This window comes from Mandrillus leucophaeus, unplaced genomic scaffold, assembly GCF_000951045.1.
Source record: "Mandrillus leucophaeus isolate KB7577 unplaced genomic scaffold, Mleu.le_1.0 Scaffold541, whole genome shotgun sequence".
Taxonomy (NCBI): domain Eukaryota; kingdom Metazoa; phylum Chordata; class Mammalia; order Primates; family Cercopithecidae; genus Mandrillus; species Mandrillus leucophaeus.
Genome location: NW_012105820.1, coordinates 528694 through 554693, shown reverse-complemented (window position 1 = coordinate 554693; position 26000 = coordinate 528694). Strand labels below are relative to the sequence as shown.

Here is a 26000-nt window from a genome sequence, read left to right as displayed (position 1 = left end):
ATCGGAGGATCAGTGTCACACAAGACATAGTCAGGACCAGGGACTTTGATGGTCCTCGATACCTGGAAGAAGGAGGAGGAGGGCTTGCTCCAGGCCTTGGCTGCTGTCAATCTTACACTGGAAATTCCTAGGGCATCTCTGTGGGCAGGGCAGGGCCACCCCACCCAGGCTCTCACATAAAGTCTCAGCTGAGAACCTGGCTTTGGAGAACAGAAGGAGAAAGGAAAGGCCGGGCTAAGGGAAGGGGCTTGGGGACTGCCTGTGGAGGGTGGCTGGGGGACCCTCCTTCCTTCTCCAGCTCCTTCAGTGCCACCCTCAGCAGCTTCCAAGAACAGAAGGAGTTAACGCTAGGCTTAACTTCTTGAAGGAACCTGAAGTTTTTTAATCCTTGTTCTTTCCTCCCTCCCTCTCCCTCTCCCTTCCTGATCTTTACTCCGCCTGTGGGTCCCTCCTCCTTACTTTCACCTCCCTGACTCCAAAAACACTCTGATTGCCAGGGTGGGTCAATGGTTAACGCTCAGCTGGCTTTATATAAGCCTGCCCGGGCCACCTTCCTGCTGGGCTGCGTCTTTGGTCCTTCTGTTCCCCAGCTCCTGGAGGCGGTGGCCGTGGCAGCCCTCACTGGTCCATACCATGGCCACCTGCTGGCAGGCCCTGTGGGCCTATCGTTCCTACCTGATCGTGTTCTTCCTGCCCATTCTCCTGCTGCCTCTGCCCATCCTCGTCCCCAGTAAGGTAAGGACTTGGTGTTCTGAGCACACATAACTCCAGGGGGCAGGGGAGGGACTGTCTGGGCCGGGATCCGGCATCCTTAGGTTCCAGCATAACTTCCTCGCTGCCGCTGCCCTGGAAGTGAGGCTATCGCCCCCTGCTCCTCCTGAGGACTGAGGCTAGGAGGTCAAAAGGGGCTTTTGCTTGGCACCCAGTTGTAGGAGCCCAGTGTGAATTGCTTAGGTGGGTTTGCAGCCTACTGCCCTAGGAAACAGGAAACCAGTTCCATCAAGGAGATGCAGGAGGGGCAGATGGAGCTGATCTGCCTACTGTGTGCCCACCTAGCCCTGGACTGGGCTCCATGGGGGCTGAGACGGGATGGCTGTGGGGAGGGGAAGGCCGGGTGAGCAGCGGCACAGTGAAGAGGGATGGAAGGAGAATAGGAGAAAGCTGGCTGCAGGCAGTCTGCGTCTTTAAGAGCATAAACAGGAAGAGAAAGATTTCACCTGTGTATTCAAGGGCTAAGTCTGCGGAGGAGGAGGGGTGGGAGTTGGAAGAGGGGACCCCTGCAGGTAGACAGCACAAAAACTATGCCCCGGATGGAGGGGGAGCTGGGCACAACCAGGCGTCACTCCCTCCTCCTCCACCCCCAGCAGAAGTCATAACTTCATCTCTCATTAAATTGAGCCCCCAATGCCTGCCCTGTCCTAGGCACCCAGTAACCCTTTCTGCCATCTTAAGAGGTCAGGCCTGACTGTCCCATTTGACAGATGGGGAAGGTGAGGTGAAGTCACTTAGTCAAAGTCCCAGGGCAGATCCGAGTTTCATGGAACTTGTATATTATATACCTTTGGGCCCCAGTCTGTAAGCAAAAGAACACAAAAGTATTCATCTGATATTAGCTTGGGGGTTTGGGAAGGGTCCAGGAGGAAGGCCTTGAAGTTCAATCTTTAGTCAGTCGGCCTCTGGCAAATCACACAGCTGGGAGGTTCAGAGCTGGGGTGCGATCTGGTGCCAAAGCCTGTCTTCTCGCCACCCTGTTGCCTCCTGCCCCACCCCACACCCCCAGAACTGCCCATCGAGCCATTTTCTTCCTTTTGTCACAGAGAAATTGAGTCAGACTTTTTTGTTCATGGTATCCCAAAGGGGTGAGAGACTGGGGGTGGTAGTGGCATTGCCCCTGGGCCCCTGATACCTGCTCAGTAACAAAGCGCAGCTGACCTTTGAGATGACCTGCATCTCAGGCCAAAGCTGGTGGCATATCAGTGCTAGGGACCCATCAGATGGGTTTTCCGACAGTCTGGGGCAAGTGTGTTAACCCCAGGAGGGAAGTCAGACGGGAATTGGATTTCTTCCCAATTCCCTTCGCCCTGGGGAAGCACAGCTCAGAAAGATTCAGTATCTTGCCCAGGTCACACAGGAAATCCTGAGCTGGTGCTAGAAGCCATGCCTCTTGGTGAGACTGGGATGTTAGCAGCCCCTGCCTTCTCTGCACCGTATCTGGCCCTGCTACCTGCCTCTGGCTCACAGATGCTGCCGGCCCCATTCTGACTCTGGTCCTGTCTAGGAGAGGCCAGCCCCTCTCAAGGACTTTGCTGCTGCCATTGTCCCCTCACTCTCCTACAAGATAAATATATTCCTCTCTGCCTGATCTCCCCCATCCACATAGGGAGGTGCTATAATATCTCTCATCGTAAACAAACAAACAAGAGCTCTCTTTCAAGCCCACACTCCTTCCAGATAATGCCTCTTTCTCTGCTCTCTCTCATAACAGGAAACCTCAAGACACTGTCTACACCACAAGCACACTTTCTCTTTTGTCAGCTCCCATCTCCAAGACTCAGACCCCATCAACTTCCTTGTGACCAAACCCTGGGCCGCTCTCACATTCCTCAATCCCTCAGCAGTGTTTGTCACAGCTGTCACCCCGTCTTTGCCGTGCTATCTTCTCTTGGCTTTGGTGACACCTTCTCCTGGTTCCTGCCCAGCCCTGCCCCTTCCCACTTTCCTGACCCTGAGGTTTCTTCTCCATCTGACTCTGAGGTTTTCCATCGTCCCCACTGCCCCTAGCTGATCTTATGCCATCTCGTGCTTTAAAAAGCATCTCTAAACTGATGAGTTTTCAATCTGTAACCCCAGCCCTAACTTCTAAACCTGTATTATCTAATGAACAGCAGCCATCTCCCCGATTAAATATTTTCTTTGTAAGCAGGATAAGCAGGACACACTTTTCCACATCCAAATTAAAACCCTCCCTGCCCTTCTCCAGTTGGCTGAGGCATCAAGAAATGCTTCAACCATCTACCTTGCTGCAATAGCCAAAAACTCGAGGGCATTCTTGATTCTTCTCCTTCCCTCCTTTCCACGTGCAGCAGAAGGACCTGCTCACTTGATACCCCAAAATACTCAGAATGGAGTCACTCCCCGTCCCTGGATCCACTGTCTCCCCGGTCATTTCCCATGTGTCCCACTCTGCTCAAAACCCTACATTGGCCAGTCACGGTGGCTCACACCTATAATCCCAGCGCTTCATGAGGCTGAGGTGGGAGGATTGCTGGAGCCCAGGAGTTTGAGACCAGCCTGGGCAACATAGTGAGACCCCACCTTAATTTGAAAAAACAAACAAACAAACAAACAAACAAAAAATCCTACACTGGCTTCCTGTCAAACTTAGGATAAAACCTCTTCAAGCAGCCAGGAGTCACCAAGGCTCAGCCCTGGACACCTCAGGCTCCCTCCCCCTGTGTCCCACCTCTCATTCACTCTCACCCACCCTCACCAGCTTTTCTTCTGCTCCTCACATTGCTCTGGACTGTTCTCCCAGATGCCTCCTTCCCGTTTTTAGGTTTCAGCTTAAATCCGCCTCCTCAGAAAAGCCTTCTCTGACCAACCCCAGTCATTCTTGGGGAAAAGCCCTGTTCTTTTGTTTGTAGGGTGTTTACTCTCTGAAATTATCTATCTGCTTATTTTTCACTTCTTCTCTGGCTTCCTGCACTAGAATGTTGGCTCCGTGAGGGCAGGGACTTTGTCTTGTCCCATGCAGAATCCCCAGTGCCTGGCACAAAGTAGATGTTCAAAAAATACTTGTTAGGCTGGGCACAGTGGCTCACACCTGTAATCCCAACACTTTGGGAGGCCAAGGCAGGCAGACCACTTGAAGTCAGGAGTTTGAGACCAGCCTGGCCAACATGATGAAACCTCATCTCTATAAAAAACACAAAAATTAGCCAAGCATGGTGGCACACGCCTGTAGTCCCAGCTACTCGGGAGGCTGAGGCAGGAGAAATGCTTGAACCTGGGAGGAGGAGGTTGCAGTGGGCTGAGATCACGCCATTGCATTCCAGTCTGGGTGACAGAGCAAGACTTTATCTCAAAAAACAAATTTAAAAAAAAATTTTTTTTTTTTCTTTTTGAGACTGAGTCTCGCTCTGTCATCCAGGCTGGAGTGCAGTGGTGCGATCTTAGCTCACTGCAAGCTCCACCTCTCGGGTTCACGCCATTCTCCTGCCTCAGCCTCCCTAGTAGCTGGGACTACAGGCGCCCACCACCATGCCCAGGTAATTTTTTTGTATTTTTAGTAGGGACGGGGTTTCACCATGTTAGCCAGGATGGTCTTGATCTCCTGAACTCATGATCCGCCTGCTTTGGCCTCCCAAAGTGCCCGGATTACAGGCGTGAGCCCCCATGCCCGGCCACCCCCAACTTTTTGAATGAAGAAAGGAAGGAATGTGCACAAAATGGATCCTGTCCTGCATCCCTGCTGAATCTCTACTCTCTATAATGAGTCCCCGAGCTTAGCCCCATGACCCTGGCCTCCAAAGGGAGAAGAAGGAGCCCCAGCCTAGGCTCAAATTTGTGTCCATAATAATAATATGGACATTTGTTGAGTATATTTTGTGTGCTCAGCATTTTGCCATGCACTTCAAAGCATTGTTAGATCATTTATTTCTTTCAAAAGCCTATGTGTTGGACCGGGCATGGTGGCTCATGCCTGTAATCCCAGCACTTTCGGAGGCGGGCACCCAAGGTGGGCGGATCACTTGAGGTCAGGAGTTCGAGACTAGCCTGGCCAACATGGAGAAACCCCATCTCTACTAAAAATACAAAAATTAGCTGGGCGTGGTGGCACATGCCTGTAATCCCAGCTACTAGGGAGGCTGAGGCAGGAGAATCGCTTGAATCCAGGAGGCAGAGGTTGCAGTGAGCTAAGACCGTGCCACTGCACTTCAGCCTAGGTGACAGAGCAAGACTCAGTCTCAAAAAAAAAAAAAAGCCTATGTGTTACCATGAGGTTACTACTACTATCTGCATTTTATAGACATGTAAACTGAGGGCCAGTGTAGGGAAGCAATTTGCTTAAAGTCCCAGCTAGGAAAAAAGTTTGAACTGGAACCTGGTCTTGGAGTCTCTGCCTGAGGCTCCCTGGGAGATCGGTCGGGCTCCCACTGTGACCCACCTCCCAGGCCATCCTTTCTTTTTTTTTTTTTTTTTTTTGAGACGGAGTCTCGCTCTGTTGCCCAGGCTGGAGTGCAGTGGCCGGATCTCAGCTCACTGCAAGCTCCTCCTCCCGGGTTCCCGCCATTCTCCTGCCTCAGCCTCCCTAGTAGCTGGGACTACAGGTGCCCGCCACCTCGCCCGGCTAGTTTTTGTATTTTTTTTAGTAGAGACGGGGTTTCGGATGGTCTCGATCTCCTGACCTTGTGATCCGCCCGTCTCGGCCTCCCAAAGTGCTGGGATTACAGGCTTGAGCCACCGCGCCCGGCCCAGGCCATCCTTTCTTATGTCCATCCAGCTGTCAGTCAATCCTCCCACCATACTTCAGTCCAGCATGTCTGTTGAGCTCTTGCTCTGTGTCAGGGGTTACCAAAAGGAATACAGATGTTCCATCCTCAAGTTGCTTATGGTCTATAGGAGGAGATAGGTGTTTACACCACACAAAGTTTCAGCCAGAAGGCTGCAGAGCTCAGAGAAGGGAGCAAATTCTTCCAACTGAGTCAAGGGAGAATCTGAAGAAGGTGACATTTGAGTTGGGCCTTGAAGGTTGATGGGGTTTCAACAGTCAGAGGCATCAGCAGAACAGGTGAAGGGAACCACAGAAGGAAAGATGTAGGGGCCGGGAATAGTAGGGTGTGTTGGAGGGGTGGCAACAGAACCTTGAAATGCTAGTCACTCTCTGGTGATCCCACCAGATGGGGAACAGGAGGGCCTGGGGTCTTCCTGCTCTCCCAACCCTGCAGCCAGACATGGAAACTTTACATCCATTCATTCGTTCATCCATCCATGCATCTTGTTAGTGAACACAGAACTCAGTACTGTGTGACAAGTACTGTTTGGGTGTGTTGGGAAGAGAAAGTGGGAGGAGTGGGGAGATACACAAAAAGCAGAAACAATGCAGCAGGCTGTGACCACGGACTGGGGAGGGCTGCTCTACATGGGGTCAGGGAAGGCCTCCTGAGGAGGGTGTTTCAACACTCTGGGAGGTCAAGGTGGGTGGATCGCTTGAGTTCAGGAGTTCAAGACCAGCCTGGGCAACATGGCAAGACCCTGTCTCCTCACTAAAAAAATTAGCCAGGTGTGGTGGTGTGTGCCTGTGGTCCCACCTACTTGGGAGGCTGAGGCAGGAGGATCACTTGAGCCCAGGAGGTTGAGGCTGCCGTGAGCCATACGGTGCCACTGCACTCCAGCCTGGGCAACAAGCAAGACTCCTGTCTCAAAAATAACTTCTCTAAAAAGTCAGCCAAGCGCAGCTCTGGGTAAAGAGCCATCCAGGCAGAATACGCAGCAAGTGCAAAGGCCTGTGGCTGGGGTGAGTTGGCAAGTTGAAGGGATTAAGCAAGTCCAGTGTGGCTCAGGGGCTCGCGTGAGGCCTTAAGAGGTCTTCCTGCTCTCCCTCCCTTAAGAGGCCTCACTAGATTGTTTAAGTCAACTTTAGAGAAGAGGGTTGAGGTCAGCCAATGTCAGCCTACAAGACTAGAGGGAGGAGTAGGGATTTGGCTGTGAGCGTTAAGGGGTGAATAACTTACGACTCAGGGGTCATTCAGCTAGTAAGTTAGAGTCAAAACGCAAACACCTCCCGGGACCCAAAGGCATCTGTAAAAACAGTCTTCTAGTGGCCGGGACAGAACTCAGCTGAAGTCAATGTTGCATTTATTGTAAGGCCAGAAGGCAGAATTTCTTCATCTGAATCACTGCCCCTTTTAGAATGCATAAACATTACATGTGTTTGAACTTTAAAATCTGTGTAATTAAGGCTGGGAGTGGTGGCTCACACCTGTAATTCTTGCACTTCAGGAGCCCAATGCAGGAGGGTCGCTCGAGTTCAGGAGTTCAAGACAAACTTGGGCAACATAGGGAGATTTGTCTCTACTAAAGATCAAAAAAGTTGGCTGGACGCGATGGCTCACGCCTGCAATCCCAGCACTTTGGGGGCCAAGGCAGGTGGATCACCTGAAGTCAGGAGTTCAAGACCAGCCTGGCCAACATGGTGAAACCCTGTTTCTACTAAAAATACAAAATTAGCTGGGCGTGGTGGCACATGCCTGTAATTCCAGCTACTCGGGAGGCTGAGGCAAGAGAATCACTTGAACCCAGGAGGCAGAGACTGCAGTAAGCCGAGATCATGCCACTGCACTCCAGCCTGGGCAGCAGAGAGAGATTCTGTCTCAAAAAGAAAAAAAAGATAAAAAACATTAGCTGGGTATGGTGGCGTGTGCCTGTGGTCCCTGTTACTTTGGAGAACCAAGGTGGGAGAATCACCTGAGCCAGGGAGGTTGAGGCTGCAGTGAGCAGTGATCATGCCACTGTACTCCAGCATGGGTGACAGAACAAGTCCTTGTCAAAAAAAAAAAAAAACCTGTGTAATTAAAATACTGTTAGTGCAAGCTGTTCCTGAACCTCAAAGGCAGGGACTTGGATGATTCACTTCGGGCATGAAAACTATACAAGGAATTTGGACCTCTGTTCTGGGCCCCACCTCTACCTTTTGAGACTTCTTGGCCCTCAGTTGAGATAGCAGAGTCCAGTGAACAAAACGTGGATTTTGGAGCCAAACAGGTGTGGGTTCAAATCCATTCAGCAGCATGTACTGCCATGTGACCTGACCGAGCCTCTTCAAACCCTGTCATCTCTAAGGGGTGTTGTGAAGATGAGCTGAGATAACACACATATATGTAGAGTGCCTGACACTCAGTGCTTGACAAACACATGTTCCCTTCGCCCTCTGCCTCTTGTCTGAATTCCTGGGCCCCTGGAAAACACGGACTGGTCTGGAGTCCTGTGTATATGCCTCACTTCTTCTCCATCGCTCTGTTCAAATGGGCTCTTGTGCTTAGGAGCACCTCAGATGTTCCCACCTATAGAACAGGAAGGCATGTCTGGTCACCCACCAGATTGGTGAGCTGTGTGCCTAGGAATAGCCATACCTGCGACTGTGCGGAGATTGTTTTTCTAGCCTCTGGGATGCCGGGAAGTAGGTTTAGAAGAAGGACCCAGCCTCAAAGGCCAGGGGGATCCCTGGGGTAGAGTCCCCAACTTGGATTTTGCCCAGATTACTAAATCATGTCCCTATTTATCGGCACCTGCTAGGTGAAGGCCAGGAATGGGAAAGTAAGTCACCCTCTTCAACAGTAAAGTTTCCTGGATGTAATCCAGCAGCAAGGCTCAGGGCTGTCGCAAGGCTCAGATTCCTAGAGGATTGTGGGAATGCCACGTTCATCATGGCGCCGGCTTGCGTTTTGCTCTTTAGTGCATACAGGCAGGGCTGGCCCTGGCCCAGGCTGTGATACCAGTACTCTTCCCCCAACTTTTGTTTTCTCCAGCACTCAGAAATTCATTGTTCCTTTGGCCTCTTAAAACAGAAGCTGATGCAACAAAGTCATTCACATCAAGGTGTGCAAATCAATGAAGGACACCTGAATGAGAACAAGCGAAGGGTAGGAAGAGCCACCGCCATCACGTGCAGCCTGAGGCAGGCGTGGGGTGGGAAAGCTTTCGAATGGCCAAAAGGAAAGGCTTCCAGTGCACACTGTTGGGCACAGGGAAGCCATAGGCGGCTAACTAGAAGCAGCACCCCAGCTGACTGGTTAGGGGAGCATATTTGGCTTTCTGGGGTTGGTCCTGAGTTGGAAGTAGGAGTAAAGAGTTTGGGGCAAAAATCAGGGGCATTGGCAGTCATCGAGCAAATCCTGAGTGTTTAGGGCTTACTGCTGTAGAGGTTGTCTTTCGACTTCTCGGCTGGTATTACAGACGTTGTGAAACATATTTTTACATATGAACTGGCCATTGTCCCCTTTGTATATTCAGGCCTCAAAGATATTGGGCATTTGGCATCTGCCTATTCTTCCTGGAAAAGACTTCCATCTCTCCACACTCTCTCATGTTTTGGTTTGTTTGTGAGATGGAGTCTCACTGTGTTGCCAGGCTGGCCTCAAATTCCTGGGCTCAAGCAATCCTCCTGCCTCAGCCTTCCAAGTAGCCACACACCACTGGACCCAGCACTTTTTCATATTTTAATAGCTGTATTTATTTATTAGTTTAGGTTTTAAAAATTAATAATTATTATTATTATTATTATTTTGAGACAGGGTCTCACTCTGTCACCCAGGCTGGAGTGCAATGGTGCAATCTCAGCTCACTACAACCTCTGCCTCCGGGGTTCAGGTGGTTCCCCCACTTCAGCCTCCCAAGTAGCTGTGATTACAGGCACATGCCACCATGCCCAGCTAAGTTTTGTTTTTTGTTTTTGTTTTTGTTTTCAGTATTTTTAGTAGAGACGGGGTTTTGCCATGTTGCCCAGGCTGGTCTTGAACTCCTGGGCTCAAGAAATCCTCCCGCCTCAGCCTCCCAAAGTGCTGGGATTACAGGTGTGAGCCACACCGCGATTATAGGTGTGAGCCACCACCGAAGAGGCTCAGTCAGGTCACATGGCAGTACATGCTGCTGAATGGATTTGAACCCACACCTGTTTGGCTCCAAACTCCATGTATTGAAATACAATACCTGTATTTTAATAAAATTGGTTTCCTTTGTAGTCTTACGTATTTTATTTAGTGCATTTAAAAACCTTATTCTATAAGACACTGGAATGCTTCATCAGGCTGCCAAGGGCATCCTGGTACCAAAAAAAAAAGTACAAACCCCTATATCAGAAATTTCCCTGGATGTATACAAACATTTGCACACAAATTTTTTAACCACATGTGGTAGTATTTGTGTAATCTTTTATTAAACCACAAGTGTGACCATGCCACTCTCTCTCTGCTTAAAACTCTTTGAGGCCTTCTCCCTTTTTCTCCCCTGTCTTCCAGACAAAGCCCTAGATCGTCTCAGGACAGGCAAGGCTCTTTCCAAGAATGCATCCTGATCTTTTATGTCTCATTCTGTTCTACATTTACTCCGTCACCCCAGCCCCCTTTGCCCACTAACTGAACTCCTACTCACTCCTCAGTACCCGCTCAAGGTTCCCTCTCTGGAAGCCTTCCTCAGCCCAGACAAAGGGAGGCTCAGGGATGGGGCCCCTTCTCCTCTGAGCTCCATTCTTCTGGTCTCTGCTTTACAGGCTCTTGGCAGGCCGCCACCCAGTGCCTCGCCTTGCTCCTGAGACCCGGGAGTGCTCACTGCCAGCAGCATGCCCACTTGCTAGGGGCAGAGGGGCAGTGGGAGTGTCCCCCATGTGCCAGCCCGTCCCCACCCTTGGGTTAACCTTCAGTCACCAGAGAAATAAGGTGTGACACCTCTGAGACTGTGGGCACATGTGCTGCTGCCTGACAGAGGCCATGATGCCCACAGGTCCCACACCTGCTACACACCCTGGGTCCGGAGTCTGCCCTGGACTCCTTGGCACCTTCACTTCCATTTGTGCCTCATGTATCCTCTCTGGTTCTCCAGAAGCCCAGGAGCACGTTTCTCTCCAGCACCAACCCTGCTACGTGCTCACAGGCTACAATGCTTGAAAACTTATTCCTGGCCAAGCATGGTGGCTCACACCTAGAATCCCAGTGTCCTGGAAGGCGGAGGAGAGAGGATTGCTTGAGCCCAGGAGCTCAAGACCAGCCTGGGCAATACAGCGAGACTCTCATCTCTACAAAAAAAAATTTTGTTTTAATTAGCTGGGTATGGTGGCACACGCCTGTAGTCCCAGATAGTCAGATGGCTGAGGCAGGAGGATCACTTGAGCCCAGGAGGTCGAGGATGCAGTAAGCTGTGATCACGTCACTGCACTCCAGTCTGGGCAACAGAGTGAGACCCTGTCTCTTAAAAAGAAAAAAATTTTTTTAAAGAAACCATATTCCTACATTTGTTAGGTCTCTTCATCCTTACATGAAGATGTTTCTCTTCATGTAAGCTAGGTGGATGTTTCTCTTATCCCCATTTCCAGAGGAGGAAACTGCATAATGGAGATAAATGTGTTTATAACGGCGAATGCTTGATGTTTCTTACCAGAAAAGCTGAGAGAGGTTAAGTAGCTTGCCCAGGGACACACAGCAGTAAAGCAGGGCCTCAGTACTCAGCACCCTGTGCCCTGGACATGTGCTTTCCCACTAAAGAAGAAGCAAGCTGCCAGGCTTAGGGTTTGGAAGCCCCTCTGGGGGTCTCTCTCTTCAGCCTGCCCTTCAGTCCAGCCCACACAGGCACTCAGACTCCCTGAGGGCCAGCGCTGGGCCTGACTGATGCCTCTACCCCTAGGGCCCATGTTCATTCACCCATTCATTCAGTGTCAACTCTGCTAAACAGATGCCAGGCACCCTGCAGGGGTGAGCAGAAACAGACTTGCACCCTGCTCCCTGAAGGGTAGAGTCTGACAACAAAGATTGATACTCATCATTTAGTCCCTAAAACTAAATGTTTAATTGCAGACTATGATGAGTGCTATGCAGAAGACGTACAGGGACTTAGAGTGTGAAAAATGGGAACTATATCCCTGCCTGGAAGCCAGTCTGAAAAATCAATATTTGAGCTAAGATCTCAAGAACCAGTAGGTATCAACTAAGCAAAGTAGGGAGGGAAGAGAGGTCCAGAGAGAGGAAATTGTGGGCAGAGGCCCTGTGGCCAGAGGGAGGATGCAGTATTTGAGGAACCCACAGAGGGCTGGTATGGCCAGAGCAGAGAGTAAGAGGGAGAGTGTTAAGATATGAGGCACAGACCAACCCTGAACTTAGGTTCCTGAAAGCACTAGGAAGCCACCAAAGGGATGTGAGCTGTTTTGAGATGAGTGTGTCTGTGCTGAGGGAGGGGGAGTACAAATTAAACAGATTTGTGCTTTGAGATCACTCTGGCTGCAGCAAGGAGAAAGGATTTCAGGGTCAAGAGAGGAAGCTGGAAGATGAATAAGGAGGCTTTTGCAGAGGTCTTGCTGAGACTTGGACCAGGCTAGTGTTCCAGAGCTACAGCGAAATAAATGGGAGCACTCAAGGGGCAGAACCAGCAGGACTGGGTGCATGGCCCAGAGAGGGTTTTTGTGGAATGAGTGGCTGATGAACAGGCAGGAGGCCAAGGGCCTGCCCGCAGTGGGCTTCTAATCACGGGGATTGACTGCTGGGTGGAGAAGAGTAAGGATCTGAACAGGGTGACTTCCTTGGGGATGGGGATGACACCAGTGGGAAAGGAGGCTTTACAGACCAGGCCAGCACCTGCAAAAGAGCTACAAGCTAGATCACAGAGGAGAAAGAGGCTACGCCCCTGTCCTCAGGAGCCCATATACAGATCCTGAGAGGAGAGTAGCTGCTACGGTCAAGAAACAGAGCTAGGGAACAACCACCCTGCTGACCTGGGGAAGGAGGAGGCAGGGCCAGAGGCAGAAAGAAGAGCATTGCCACCAGAAGAAAACTCTTCCCTGCTAGTTTCTGAGCTCCAGGAGGGGCCACCAGGGACTGCAGTGCAAGCTATGCCTTGCACAACTCCATATGAGAATGGTGACCTGGACTTGTGCAGTGCAGCAGTCCTGGGGAGCAGCCAGTGGCCAGCGTGTAAACCAGCTGAGTCCCATGCCATAGGCTGCCAGTTGAGCTTGGCTGTCCTAGGTTCCATAGAGCTGGGCTGCAAGGCAGAGAGCATTAGAGTGACCTGGAAAGATAAGGCTGATCCCCAAAGCCCCACATCTAGAGCTGGGAATACTGACCTTGTAATTGGATATACTGTGTGCCTAAGAAGAAAAGACCCCTAGGGCTCTGCCTTCAGGGAGTGCCCAAGAGTACCTGACCCAGGGGGCCTCTCAGAACACTGACAGCTCCTCAGTCTCAAACCCCAACCCTCCCTGAGTCTTGGTTCTGCCCTTTTCAGAAAATTACTTTGAAATGCACAGGCCAGGCACAGTGGCTTACACCTGTAATCCCAGCATCTTGGGAGGCTGAGGTGGGAGGATCACTTAAAGCCAGCAGTTTGAGACCAGCCTGGGCAACAAAGCAAGACCCATCTCTACAAAGAATACAAAAAAAAAAAAAAAGAAAATTAGCTGGGCATTGTGGTGCATGCCTGTAGTCCCAGCTATTTGGGAATCTAAGGCGGGAGAATTGCCTGTGCCCAGCAGTTGGAGGCTGCAGTGAGCTATGATCACATCATGAACTCCAGTCTGGGCAACAGAGAGAAACCCTGTCTCTTTTTTGGCCGGGCGCGGTGGCTCAAGCCTGTAATCCCAGCACTTTGGGAGGCCGAGATGGGCGGATCACGAGGTCAGGAGATCGAGACCATCCTGGCAAACACGGTGAAACCCCGTCTCTATTAAATACAAAAAAACTAGCCGGGCGAGGTGGCGGGCGCCTGTAGTCCCAGCTACTTGGGAGGCTGAGGCCAGAGAATGGCGTGAACCCGGGAGGCGGAGCTTGCAGTGAGCTGAGATCTGGCCACTGCACTCCAGCCTGGGTGACAGAGCGAGACTCCGTCTCAAAAAAAAAAAAATTTTTAAATAGAAAAAATAAGAAATAAAATGTACAAAATAAAAGGTATGGGATCACAAATAAACCAATTATTTTGAAATACAGGTATCAAAATATGGAAAAATAAATTGCAGCCCAGAAATAGATGTGTTTCCTTGCTGGTGCATTAGGTAAGATCTAAAGTTGGTATAATAATTACCAAAATTTCCAAATAAGGATGGAGGTAAACAGAATGTCGAAATATATTCTGAGATAACTGTGACAACTTATCTGGATCAGTGTCTAATAGCTGATAGTCACAATCAAATATCTGTGACCAAGTCACCAATAATACCATTAATAGCACTATGATTTTATGTTCACAACCTTAGTTTGATGTTAGTGAGTAGATAAAATAGTTTTCCCATTTAACTTCACGGATCCTCGGAATTCCATGCCCCAGTTAAGAATCTCCTGATGCAGGAAGAACAAGTCAGCAAATTGTGCTCCAGCTTGACAGGCTGCCCAGAAGGCAGGACGGGGACGCAGGGTCAAAGCCACCGGGGTTAACAAAAGCTTCTGGATGGAACTTTGGAACAGGTCTTGTGTTTTGATCCAGAGATAGAGAGGGACCCATCACAGACACAAGCATACAGGGGCGGGAGCCATGTATCACACACGCTGGAGCACATGGAGGCAAGTCTGACTTTTTTTTTTTTTTTTTGATACAAGATCTCACTCCGGTTGCCCAGACTGGAGTAGTGCAGTGACATGATCTTAGGTCACTCCAGCCTCGACCTCCTGGGTTCAGGTGATTTTGCCACCTCAGCCTCCCAAGTAGCCGGGACTACAGGTGCTCACCACCTCACCCAGCTAATTCTTTGTATTTTTAGTAGAGACTGGGTTTTGCCATGTTGCCCAGGCTGGTCTCGAACTCCTTTACTCAAGTTGATCTGCCCGCCACGGCCTCCCAAAGTGCTGGGATTACAGGTGTGAGCCACCATGCCCAACCCGGTCTGATTATTAACAACTCCCTTTGGAGTATGGAAACGGGGCCTCAAAGTGACATGACTTAACAGAGCCCAGCCACAGGAAGTGGCAGGCCCTGGGGAAGATAGCTCTGGATTCAGAGCCCCAGCTGCTTCTCCCTACACTCCACTGGTCACAGGGAGCCTGAGGCTGAGGACACCCTCAAATGCAAGTGATCATGCTCAAGGTAGCAGGTGAAAGCTGGGGCCCGGGAAGCAGATAACCTGGCTTCTCCACTTACTGTATGTGTGACTTTGAGGCATTTTTGAACTCTATTCACTCCTTTCTTTTTTCAACTGTGAAATGGGAACAACAGTTATTACCTCTGAGAGCAACTAAATGCAACTTGTAAAAGTGTTTGAAGCACATAGAATATGATGCCTGGCATGCAGTCACCCTCCAATACTTGTACAGAAACTTCTTCCTGAATCAGCAGAGTGAGTGCCATCCCAGCCCCGCCCCTTGTCTCTGGCCAGAGAGTTCTGGGTGGACAGGGTGGAGGACACCAGGGTCCAGGAGGGCTGGCCTGCCCTTAGTCCAGGAGGAGGGTAACTGGCCATTCAGCCATTGCGGGTGAGGAAACACTGGCACCAGCAGAACCCTGTGGGGGGAGGTGGGGGCTGGGCTTCTCTGGTTGAGGGTCAAAATGGCCCCACTCCTGGGGCTGATGAGTTTATGGCCAGGATGAAGAGGGATAGCAGAGGTTTGGCGGAAAGAGAGCTTGGCTTCCGACAGATTTGGTGGGGCTATGTGCAGCTGGGCAGCTGGGCACTGCACAATTGTTGGGGCACCATTCACATAGACTAAAAGGGGAGTGCTCTTAGGTAGCGCTTGAAGGTTACCCAATCCCAATCCCTTATCTGAGTTCCATCCAGGCTCTGCTGCTTTTTGTGATAGTTCTGTGACCTTGAGCAAGCCATTTACCCTCTGAGCTCATCTATAAGGTGGGACCACCACACCCACCTTAATGGCTGTTATGTTTTCATGTAAGCACAAAAATGACAATACTAAGTTCCTAAGAATTGCTGAATAGCAGCTGCCTCCTCCCCCAGGCCACCACCTACTCCCACCTCAGGGACCCTTCCCAAGCTTTAGTGTACTAAGAGTGTGAGCCTAGCCTGTATGAGGTGGAGAGGACAAGGACGGGGCAATTGGGATGGGTAAGGGAGGAGGGGCCCCCCAGCCCCACTGTCCAACAAACCCCAGCATGTGGCCCCTTCCTTTGGCAAACAAAGAGTGGGCAGGTGCCCGGCCCCTGGAGAGGGGATACGGGTGCCCTCTCCTGGCTAATGATTCCCCAGCCCTGGGAGAGGCTCTATAAGGAGGGTGGGCCTCCATTCCTGCCCCAGGTCCCCTTCCAGGTCTGAGGTCAGGCTTCTCTAGACTTAGAGGTTTCACGTAGGAAAGAGGGATTTCTGGTACCCAAAGACCCACGAGACTCAGTGTTGCCCCACAATTCCCTGCACAACACAAGCATCTTGGGGGAAACTTTACATAGCCTATAAATGTAAATTGCTCCTCTGGAGTTGTGTAATGCAGCAGACAGACCAGGATTGCTAGAAAAGAGACTCTGCACCATTTCCAAAACTCTCCAGTGATTCATTCATTCAGACAAGATTTGCTCCAAAACCTGCTGGGTCCTGAGCTCCAAAGATCCAGATGCCACAAAACCGACTCTGTCTCATGGAGAGCTCACTCCTAGCAGAGGGAACAAACGCTAAATGTCCAACAAACAAACATACTCTTGCTGCTTGTGATAAGAGCCAGGGAAAGCCAGGGTGCCAGGCAAAGGTCCACGTTGCCCAGGTCCCGCTCCTTCTTCTGGCAGCCCCCATCTCATCTTGGGATCCTCAACTGGGTCCCCTGCAATCCCTTTGGTCTGGATGGGGACTGGTAACCAACTCCAGACTTTCTGAAGTGGCTGGCTTATAATGTCTGGGCTCCCCAAGGTCAAAGACAAGGTGATATTGAGTGCTTTGCGTTGTTTTTTATTTACATTTTGAAATGAGACCTTGGGCTTGGGAATCGATGGCTATGGGTGTCACAGGCTCTCCCAAGGCAGTTACAAATGGCCTGGTTTGTCTGAGGGACAGGAGGTGGCATGGCTCTGGGACACAGGCCCTCTGACAGCTCTGCTGCTTCCCTCCCACCTGCAGGAGGCGTACTGTGCATATGCCATCATTCTCATGGCGCTCTTCTGGTGCACTGAAGCCCTGCCCCTGGCTGTCACCGCCCTCTTCCCCATCATCCTGTTCCCTATGATGCGCATCATGGATGCCTCTGAGGTGAGCCCCCATCCATAGGAGAAAGCGTTCTGGGCAACGCGGGAGGCCAGGGGGTGGGTTCCCTCAGACCTTGTTGACTAAGGAAGCCTCATCATAGGCAGGGCACATGGATTAGGGGTTCCTGCGTCTGCATGAGGAGGAAGTCAGCTAGAAGGCTGCAGGCTGGGGTGGGGAGGGGTGCAGAATTAGTGCTGAGAGTTCATTCAAAGTGGGAGTGATGAGCCAGCCTTAGGTGGGAGGTGGAAGGCCTGGTGACACAGAAAAGGGGCCTTGAAGGCCAGCTAACACACTCATATACTTCTAGTTCAGTGGCTCTTGAACTTGAACAGCGTCGGGGTCACCTGGAGGGCTGGTTAAAACACAAATGGCTGGGTCCAGAGTTTCTGATTCAGTAGATGTGGGGTAGGGCCTAAGCATTTTATTTCTAACGAGTTCCAGTAGATGGTGATGATGCTGACCCAGCGACCATACTTTGAGAACTGCTGTCTAGTTTTGAGAAACAGCACTAAAATATCTATCTCCCAGTCCATGGCTTGAAACATGAATGGAATCACGGTAGATTATCTCCCAATTAATTATTCCCGAGGGGAGATAAAGTGAGTTTGGCAAGAAGAGGGGAACCTGGTTGATATTAAATGGTAGATAATCCAGGCCGGGTGTGGTGGCTCATGCTTGTAATCCTAGCACTTTAGGGGGCCAAGGCAGGTGGACCACTTGAGCTCACGAGTTCGAGACCAGCCTGGCCAACAAGGTAAAACCTCATCTCTACAAAAAATACAAAAATTAGTCGCGCATGGTGGTGCATGCCTGTAGTCCCAGCTACTTGGGAGGCTGAGGTGGGAGGATGGTTTGAGCCAAGGAGGTGGAGATTGCAGTGAGCTGTGATTGTGCCACTGCACCTCCAGCCTGGGCAACAGAGCTAGACCCTGTCTCCAAAAAGTTAAATTTAATTTTTTTTAAATGGCAGATTATTCAGAGACCATTTCCATCGAGTTTCGAGAGCCCAGGGGAATGGCAGTCTGTGGGAATGTCATACTGACTGAATCCCATAAGCTTGGGGGCAACATGGGAGACTCCAGAGTCTTCCCCCCGCTCAGCCATGTCTCCGCCTGCCAGGTTGCCATGGAGTATCTTAAGGACTCCAATATCCTGTTCGTCGGGGGGCTGCTGGTGGCCATCGCAGTGGAACACTGGAACCTGCACAAACGCATCGCCCTCTGGGTCCTCCTCATCGTTGGGGTGCGGCCTGCCCTGTGAGTTCCTGCAAACCAGCACGGGAGAACCTGATGAGATGTTCTGGGCACCCAGTTCCTGAAGGGAAGCTGCAACAGCAGTGTGTCTGTCTGCCTGTCCCTAGGCTAATGCTGGGCTTCATGCTGGTCACGGCCTTCCTGTCCATGTGGATCAGCAACACGGCCACCTCGGCCATGATGGTGCCCATCGCACATGCCGTCCTGGACCAGCTGCACAGCTCACAAGCCAGCAGTAACCTTGAGGAGGGCAGCAACAACCCGACCTTCGAGCTCCAGGAACCAAGTCCCCAGAAGGAGGCAACCAAACCTGGTGAGAAAAATGAGGCTAGACCCCGCCCCAACTCCTTGGTTCTTGGAGAGAGTCTGAGGGTCTGTCCGTTTTGAGGGCTGGTCATCTTGGAGCCTTTGGGGAGAGAAGAAAGAGATGCAAGAAGGACAGTGACCAATTTGTTTTTCCTTTCTTTAAAATGGCAAGTTCCCTGTGTTGGGAATCCCCTCACCCCTGGGCAAGCCAAGATGCTTGGTCACCATAGCAAGAAGAGAGCTGGAGTCTAGGTGGACAGTTCAAGGTCTAGGATCCATTCTTCCTGTGTGGTTTGGGTAATCAGAGATCAGAGAGATTCTGAGGCCGCTCCCAGCCTGAGACTCTGGGGATTGCTGGGCCCCTCAGGCCTGCAGACATCCTCTGTCCTCCTTCCAGCCCCGGTCTGGGCTGTTCACAGACAAGGTGCCTTTGAGGCCCTCGCAGCCCTGGCCACATTCCCCAGAGCTGGCCCCGTACCTGCCCCCACCTGGGCTCTCCCCTGTTCCCAGATAATGGGGAGGCCCTCCCTGTCACATCTGCTCCTTCGGAGGGGAGGGTACATCTCAGCCAGGAGCATCTCCGCCTCACCCAGTGCATGAGCCTGTGTGTGTGCTACTCCGCCAGCATCGGGGGCATCGCCACGCTGACCGGCACCGCACCCAACCTGGTGCTGCAAGGCCAGATCAACTCGTGAGTGACAAGGGATGGGCCACCTTGGAGGATCTACACACTCACTGGGAGGTGAATGGGGCTGGGCAGTTCTCGGGGCAACGTCATACGGCAGCCCATGTTCCTCCTTCAGGCTCTTCCCCCAAAACGGCAACGTGGTGAACTTCGCCTCCTGGTTCAGCTTCGCCTTCCCCACCATGGTCATCTTGCTGCTGCTGGCCTGGCTGTGGCTACAGATCCTCTTCCTGGGCTTCAAGTAAGTGGTAAAGTCGGTAAGAGAAGCCCAGGTCCCTGCCCTCAGCCCTGGGAGCTTCCAGTTGGGTCCGGATGTGGAAAATGATATCATCACTATCCCAGTGAGAAGGCGTCTCCCTGCCAAGTCCCCTCTGTGCACTTGGACCCCCATTTGAGGAAATTACTGGGTAGAGAGTATCATCCCATTTCACAGACACGCAAGCTGAGGCTTCAGGAGTGGTTTGCAACTAGATTGTCAGTGTTGGGACTGCAAGCCAGTCACTTGATGCCCCTTCCCATAATGCTCCACTGTCCTTTGATAGGTGCTTAAGGAGCACACACTGAGCATGGTTAGTTACAAAAGCACCTGCTGTGTTCCTACTGTATACTGGGTCATGTGTAAGGCACTGAGAATACTAGAAGACACTAGGCACAGTCCCTGTCCTTGTAGCCCATCAGGTGGATGATGATATGGTGGGGGCCATGACAGAGGGAAGCCCAGATGCAGCAGGAGCACAGAGAACACAGTGCCTAGTTCAGCGCAGGTGAGTGAAGATTCCAGAACACCATGGAGGAGATCATGCCTGGGCTGCATCTTGAAGGACTAGAAGTCAGCCAGGTAGAGAATGGGTGAAGACATTCCAGGCAGCAGGAGCAGTTTGCACAAAGCACAGAGGCAAGAATGGACATGATGTGCTTGAGGGAACTCTAGTTCTGCAGGACTAAAACACAAACAGCAAAAAGGAGCATCAGGTCATGAAGCTGGAGAAGTAGGCAGGGGAAGGTTCTAGAAGCTCTTATGTGCCACCCAAGTGTTTGGATCTTGTCCTTGAAGCCAAGAGTAATAAATAGATTTCATTCCTACTTCCACCAGGTTCCTGGTAGTCACTGTTTGGAACTCTGAGTTGGAAAATCATGGGAGACCCTGCTAAGGCTCAGTTAGTATCAAGTCTGTGATTGATTAGTGATGTCTGCCATGAGTATGGGATAGGAGTGATGGTATGAGTGTTACCGTGGTATTAATTATAATTTGCCCTTCCTGCCCAGGCAGTGGAGAGCCCTTGAAAGTTTTTAAGCATTGCTCCTGCACTTTGGAAAAATCACTTGGGCAAATATAAGGAAGCTGGATTAAAGTTGGGGGCTGGTACAAGGCAAGGTGGTAGTAGAAGAGGTCAGCACAGTACCAGACACCATGGGGGAGTCAAAGATGTGTGAAGCGTGACCAGCAGGGAGGTTGAGATTTACCCAAGTGGAAAGTTAAATGTCAACACAAGTTAAGTCAGCAGCAGAAGGAAGTGGACTGCAGCCTATTGTGCCTCTGAGGACAAGGCAAGTGGGACTCAGGCTGGCAGGGGATACCCAGAGCAGGCAAAGGAGGGAAGGGAGGACTTCCCGAAGGCTGTTGGAGGAGGAGAGCTGTGAGCCAGGGCTGGAAGAAGTCCCAGGGTTTGAGCTGCTCGGTCTTTCTCACCCTGGGCAAGGGAGGGTTCAGCACCATAGAACCCCTGGAAGAAAAGGGGCTCAATGGAGCAGGGCCAAGCATGGGGAATAAGCAAGAACTATGACCCCTAAAAGTCTTCTGCTCTTCCTCCAGAACCTCAGGTGGAGCCAGGACCTGAGTGTAGTGACCCTGAGATGCCCTCTCTGGGCCTCAGCCTTTAGATCATAGGCACGCAGAGCCCCTTGCTCCCTGCCTGGAGCAGGCCCCCCACAAACTGCCCCGTCCCTCTGCCTGCAGCTTCCGGAAGAACTTTGGCACTGGGGAGAAAATGCAGGAGCAACAGCAAGCAGCCTACGGTGTCATCCAGACCGAGCACAGGCTGCTGGGCCCCATGACCTTTGCAGAAAAGGCCATCAGTGTCCTGTTCGTCATTCTGGTGCTGCTCTGGTTCACCCGGGAGCCGGGGTTTTTTCTTGGCTGGGGCAACCTCGCTTTTCCCAATGCCACGGGGGAGAGGTGAGAGTTGCAGGGGATGGGAGGAGGACACATCTGGGACTTACATGCTTAGGGAGGAGGAAAGGGTGTAGGGCCCCCATTGCAGAACAGGAGGTAACACTTGGTGGGGGATGAAGTTTCCCCAGGCTTGTCTATGGGAGGGGCTCCTCTCCACCACCCTCCACCTTGTGGCCCTGAACAACCCCAAGCTGCTAACCCAGCCTTCCCTGTCCCCCAACCAACAGCATGGTGTCCGATGGGACAGTGGCCATCTTTATCGGCATAATTATGTTCATCATACCCTCCAAGTTCCCAGGGCTGACCCAGGACCCAGGTAAGCACCTGGACTGGGGCAGGGAAGGGTCTCCAGGCAGCCCCTGCCTTCAAGTATGTAATGTACCTTCCACCACACTTGGCAGGAGTAGGCAAAGCCCAGAAAGGCTGGAACGACTTGCCAAGGGCACAGAGACTCAGGGACAAAGATGAGATGTTGCAGAACTGAGAGTCCCCCCTCCTACATGCATTAAACTCCAAAAGGGACCCACACAGGGAGCCCCCAAATGGAGAGGGGAAAGGCCTGTTTGTTCTTTGGTGACCCGTCCTTCTCTGCTTGGGGAGTAGAAAACCCAGGGAAGCTGAAGGCCCCTCTTGGCCTCCTCGATTGGAAGACAGCGAACCAGAAGATGCCGTGGAATATCGTGTTATTGCTGGGTGGTGGCTATGCCCTGGCCAAGGGCAGTGAGGTGAGAGGCCCCCAGCCCTCTCCTTAGCTTGTGTGAGGGAGACTGTGGCAGGAAGAGAGGGGGCTTTGCTTCTGTCCCACAGAGGGTAGACCTGGTTCCCATGTAGGAGCCTCTCGGGTGGGCAGAGCCTTTGCAGCAGCTGGGGAGACCTAGAGCCCCCATGTGCGAGGAAGAAACACAAGCCCTAGGGACCTCTCCTTAGTTCAGTTCTCAAAGTCCAAGGGAAGGCAGGATTCTCTGGTGGGGCGGGGCCTGTTCTCAGAGACAAATGCCATCCCACCTCAGCCCCTTGCCCCCTGCCAGACAGAGCACGCAATAGCATCTGCACTGAAGTAACTGGGGGTTATGTTGACGCGGTCTGCCCACTGCAGCCACCAGGGGGCACCATGATCACACCCACCCAGGCTCTGGGGACCAGAACATCTTTCCCCAGAGCCTCCATCCAAAAGAGGGAAATCCCTGACACGGCATCCCTGGGCCTCAGTGTTCTGGCTCAAACAGGAGGCAGCTGCCCAGGTCAGGGATTGGTGCAGGGTACTCCTGGGTCTGTGGCATGTTCATCCACTGACTGTGCCCAGTGCTGTGCTAGGCACTGGCCCCACTGAGCAAGGTTAAGTCCCAGCTTACAGCCTGGCATTCCAGACATGGCAAGGCAAGACCTCGGAGCTCTTCTGACCCTGTGGACTGTCCCTATCCTCCCATTAGCCTCTTCCAGCCTCTATCAGGGTCCTCCCCCAACTTTCCCTCCCTGCAAGGAGCAAGGTCCTCTCTGCCCCAAGCCACTGGACTGGAAGGGGCAGGAAGAGGGCTAAGGTTGTCAAGGGACCTCCTGAGAGAGGTCAGAAAGGCAAGAGTAAGTGCGGTCAAAGATTTTTGCTCCCACCAAGCCCCAAGTTTCCCAAGAAGGCCCTTTGGCCCCCTTTCCTAATTTCTCATCTGCCCCTTCTTCCCACACCCAGCTGTTCTTCAAGAGCAGGAAAGGGCGCCCCTTGGTCTTAGCTGGATCCTAACATCCCTTTAGAGCTGTCTTTGACTCTGAATACCAGGGAGGTATGAGCAGGAGCAGGAGCCTCATAGAGCCTCAGCAGAGGACTTGGGGGCCCAGGCAGCCTTGCCTCTCACACACCATCCTCCTCTGCCCACAGCGATCGGGCCTGTCAGAGTGGCTGGGAAACAAGCTGACCCCACTGCAGAGTGTGCCAACTCCAGCCATTGTGGTCATCCTCTCCCTCCTGGTGGCCACCTTCACCGAGTGCACTAGCAACGTGGCCACTACTACGATCTTCCTGCCCATCCTAGCCTCCATGGTGAGCTGGCCCTCAGAAACACCTCCTCCAGGTAGTCCTCCTGCCTGCCCCACCGGGGCTTCTGCCTGCTGGGCAGAGTATCCTGTCTTTGCACTTCCTCTTTTCCTTTTCCTGAAGAGGACCCCTGAGTTTCCATCCTTCCCCAGGCTCTTGAGCCACCTTGGGCCCCAAGGCACTTTGGCCCCTGACTCACCCCGTCCCTCGTGACGTCACCACTGGAGTATCCTGATGGGGATCCTCGTGGCCTCACCCACGTCCCCACCCCAGTCCCTGTTCTGATCATTCCTGAGGTGACGGGGTGAAATTGCTCCCCGAAGCGTCCCAAGCCCCTTCCTCCCCAGACGTGTTCCTACAGCCTTTGATGACACCCCCGGAGCCCCTTTGAGATCTGTTTTATGGGCCCCTCCCCTCACCACACCCCACAAGGCAGGGCAGCACACTCATTCCCTCCAGAGAGGTCAAGGGGCCCTTCCCAGGTCACCCAGTGCCTTCTGGGAGAAGTGGTGGGCTCATGACCAGAGAGCGTACTGGGGTGCAGGGGTTGTCCCCCAGAGAAGCAGGAGAATTGGTTGGGGGCCATGCCTCTCCCTCCAGGATGGGGACCAAGGTCAGCTCTGCCCCACTGCCTCCCACTCCAGGCTCAGGCCATCTGCATCCACCCTCTCTACGTCATGCTCCCCTGCACTCTGGCCTCCTCCCTGGCCTTCATGCTGCCTGTGGCCACCCCACCCAATGCCATCGTCTTCTCTTTCGGGGGAATCAAAGTGTTGGATATGGTGAGTGGCAGGGAGGCCTGAATGCCTCATCCCTCCTTCCTGCTCTGACTTTCCATCTTAGTGAATCACAAAGCAGCTTAAAGCCACTGAGAGTCTCAGAGTTGAGCGGGCCCTCATCTGGGATGAAGGTGCAGTGGGGGAGGTTGGGACATGACCGCTCAGTGGTGGCATCTTCAGGCCCTGCCAGCCCCAGGCTATGTGAGAGGGAGGGAAGCGGGTGGGGAATATGGGGAAGGCTCCAAGATGCCAGGCACCCACACTCAGGGAGATGAGCTCAGAGAGAACAAGCCCAGGGCCCTGGAAGTTCAGGAGGAGTGCCCCTTGTCCCTGTTAGCACTGGGAGTAAAGCAAGGGGCAAAGGCATTGGCTATGCTGCAGGTTGGACCAAAGGGAGAACTTCCCAGAGAGAATTTTGCTGGTGGGAGGGCTCCTGTGCACCCCCAAATACCTGGGGACTTGGGGGCAGTCCGGCCCAGCCCCTGCTTAGCCAAATGGACTTTCCTCACACCAGGCCCGGGCGGGATTCCTGCTCAACATCATTGGAGTCCTGGTCATCACACTGGCCGTCAACAGCTGGTGCATCACCATCTTCAGCCTGCACTCCTTCCCCTCCTGGGCTCAGTCCAACACCACAGCCCAGTGCCCGCCCAGGCCGGCCAACACCACCATGCCAAGCCCCTAGGCTGGGGCGCAGCCCATCGGCCATGCCCAGGAAGACCTACCCCGTTCCCACTCCTCTGAGCCGGGAGGGGACACCCCAAGCTCCCAGCTCCAGGCCAATGGCTGAGAGAAAGGCACATGTGTGCCTTTCTCTTGTGTGTCTGTAAGGAAGGTGTGTATGCTCAATTTCCTATGTGCCGGAAGAAAAGGTGTGTGCGTGCGCACGTGTTTGTGTGTGTGTGTGTGCGCGCGCGCGCGCGCGCATATGGGTGCGCCTGCATGGATGAGAGGGGTGTGTGATGTGAGGCTATCTGAGGGGGGCTGTGTGCAATGCACATGATCTTAGGTGTGTATGCTGGATAATGCACATGTGTGTGTTCACAGACAATACAATGTGTCCTCTCTGGTGCCCCAGGTCTTGGTCTCCCCAGTTTAGTGACCAGACTTATTTGCACTGTATTTATTGGAACTCAGGCTTGGAGTGGCCTGGGAGGAGGGCCTGCCAGCAGCTGCCATGGGAACAGCCTCTGGGACTGGCCCAACATACTGAGGGCTCCCCAGCCTTCCGGTGTTTTGGTGGAGGTTCAAATATTAACCACATTAAAGTCTTTTTCAATAAAGTCTGGGATGGTTTTTCACAGCGCTCTCCGGGGCTGGTCCCCAATGTGGTTCAGACCCCAGGTTGGGGGGTTCAGAGGGAGGGGGCCTGGCCTCTGTCCTGTATGCAGCCCCCTTGGCACCCCCCCACCCAGAGGGGAAGGTAATGGTCGGGCATCCCTGCCAAGGCCGATCAGAGTGGGCGCAGCCACCTAGGAGAGCAGCACTGACATCACTGGGCCCGGCTAATTGGGAGCTGCCAGTCCCTGCGTGTCTTTGGGAAAACCTGCCTCCCTGTTCCCAGAGCACTCCCTGGGTATTTACATAAAACCCTCTGCCCCTGCCAATTCCTCATGGACCCTTCCTCCAGCTGGAAAAACCGGTCCCACGAGGCCAGAGGAGGCAGGCTGACCTGTGCTGGGTGCCCAGAGGACAGACCCTCATCCTGCAGCACAGGAACAGGCTGGAAACTGGCATGGCCTTCAGAGTCCAGGACTAGACAACTTTGGATGATTCCACCTCCCCCGCCCCGCCTCCACCTGGCCTCCCCACACTCCCCCACCCCACACTCTCATGGACTCCAGAGTTTTCATTTATCTAGCAAGGTGGGGGTAGGGATGGGGAAGAACGATACCACATCCATCATTC

General features: G+C 52.6%; 1 protein-coding gene across 1 annotated transcript; it reads left to right on the top strand.

Annotated features, from left to right (window-relative positions):
- The first annotated feature begins 204 nt into the window (after positions 1-204).
- Positions 205-25291, top strand: SLC13A2 (solute carrier family 13 (sodium-dependent dicarboxylate transporter), member 2). The gene is made up of 12 exons (XM_011997520.1): positions 205-735; positions 16745-16873; positions 17990-18126; positions 18231-18436; positions 18940-19120; positions 19233-19355; positions 21072-21290; positions 21515-21603; positions 21891-22012; positions 23158-23319; positions 23958-24095; positions 24607-25291. The coding sequence occupies exons 1-12, from the start codon at positions 634-636 to the stop codon at positions 24775-24777; spliced, it is 1779 nt and encodes a 592-aa protein (XP_011852910.1). The 5' UTR covers positions 205-633; the 3' UTR covers positions 24778-25291.
- The last annotated feature ends 709 nt before the right edge of the window (positions 25292-26000 follow it).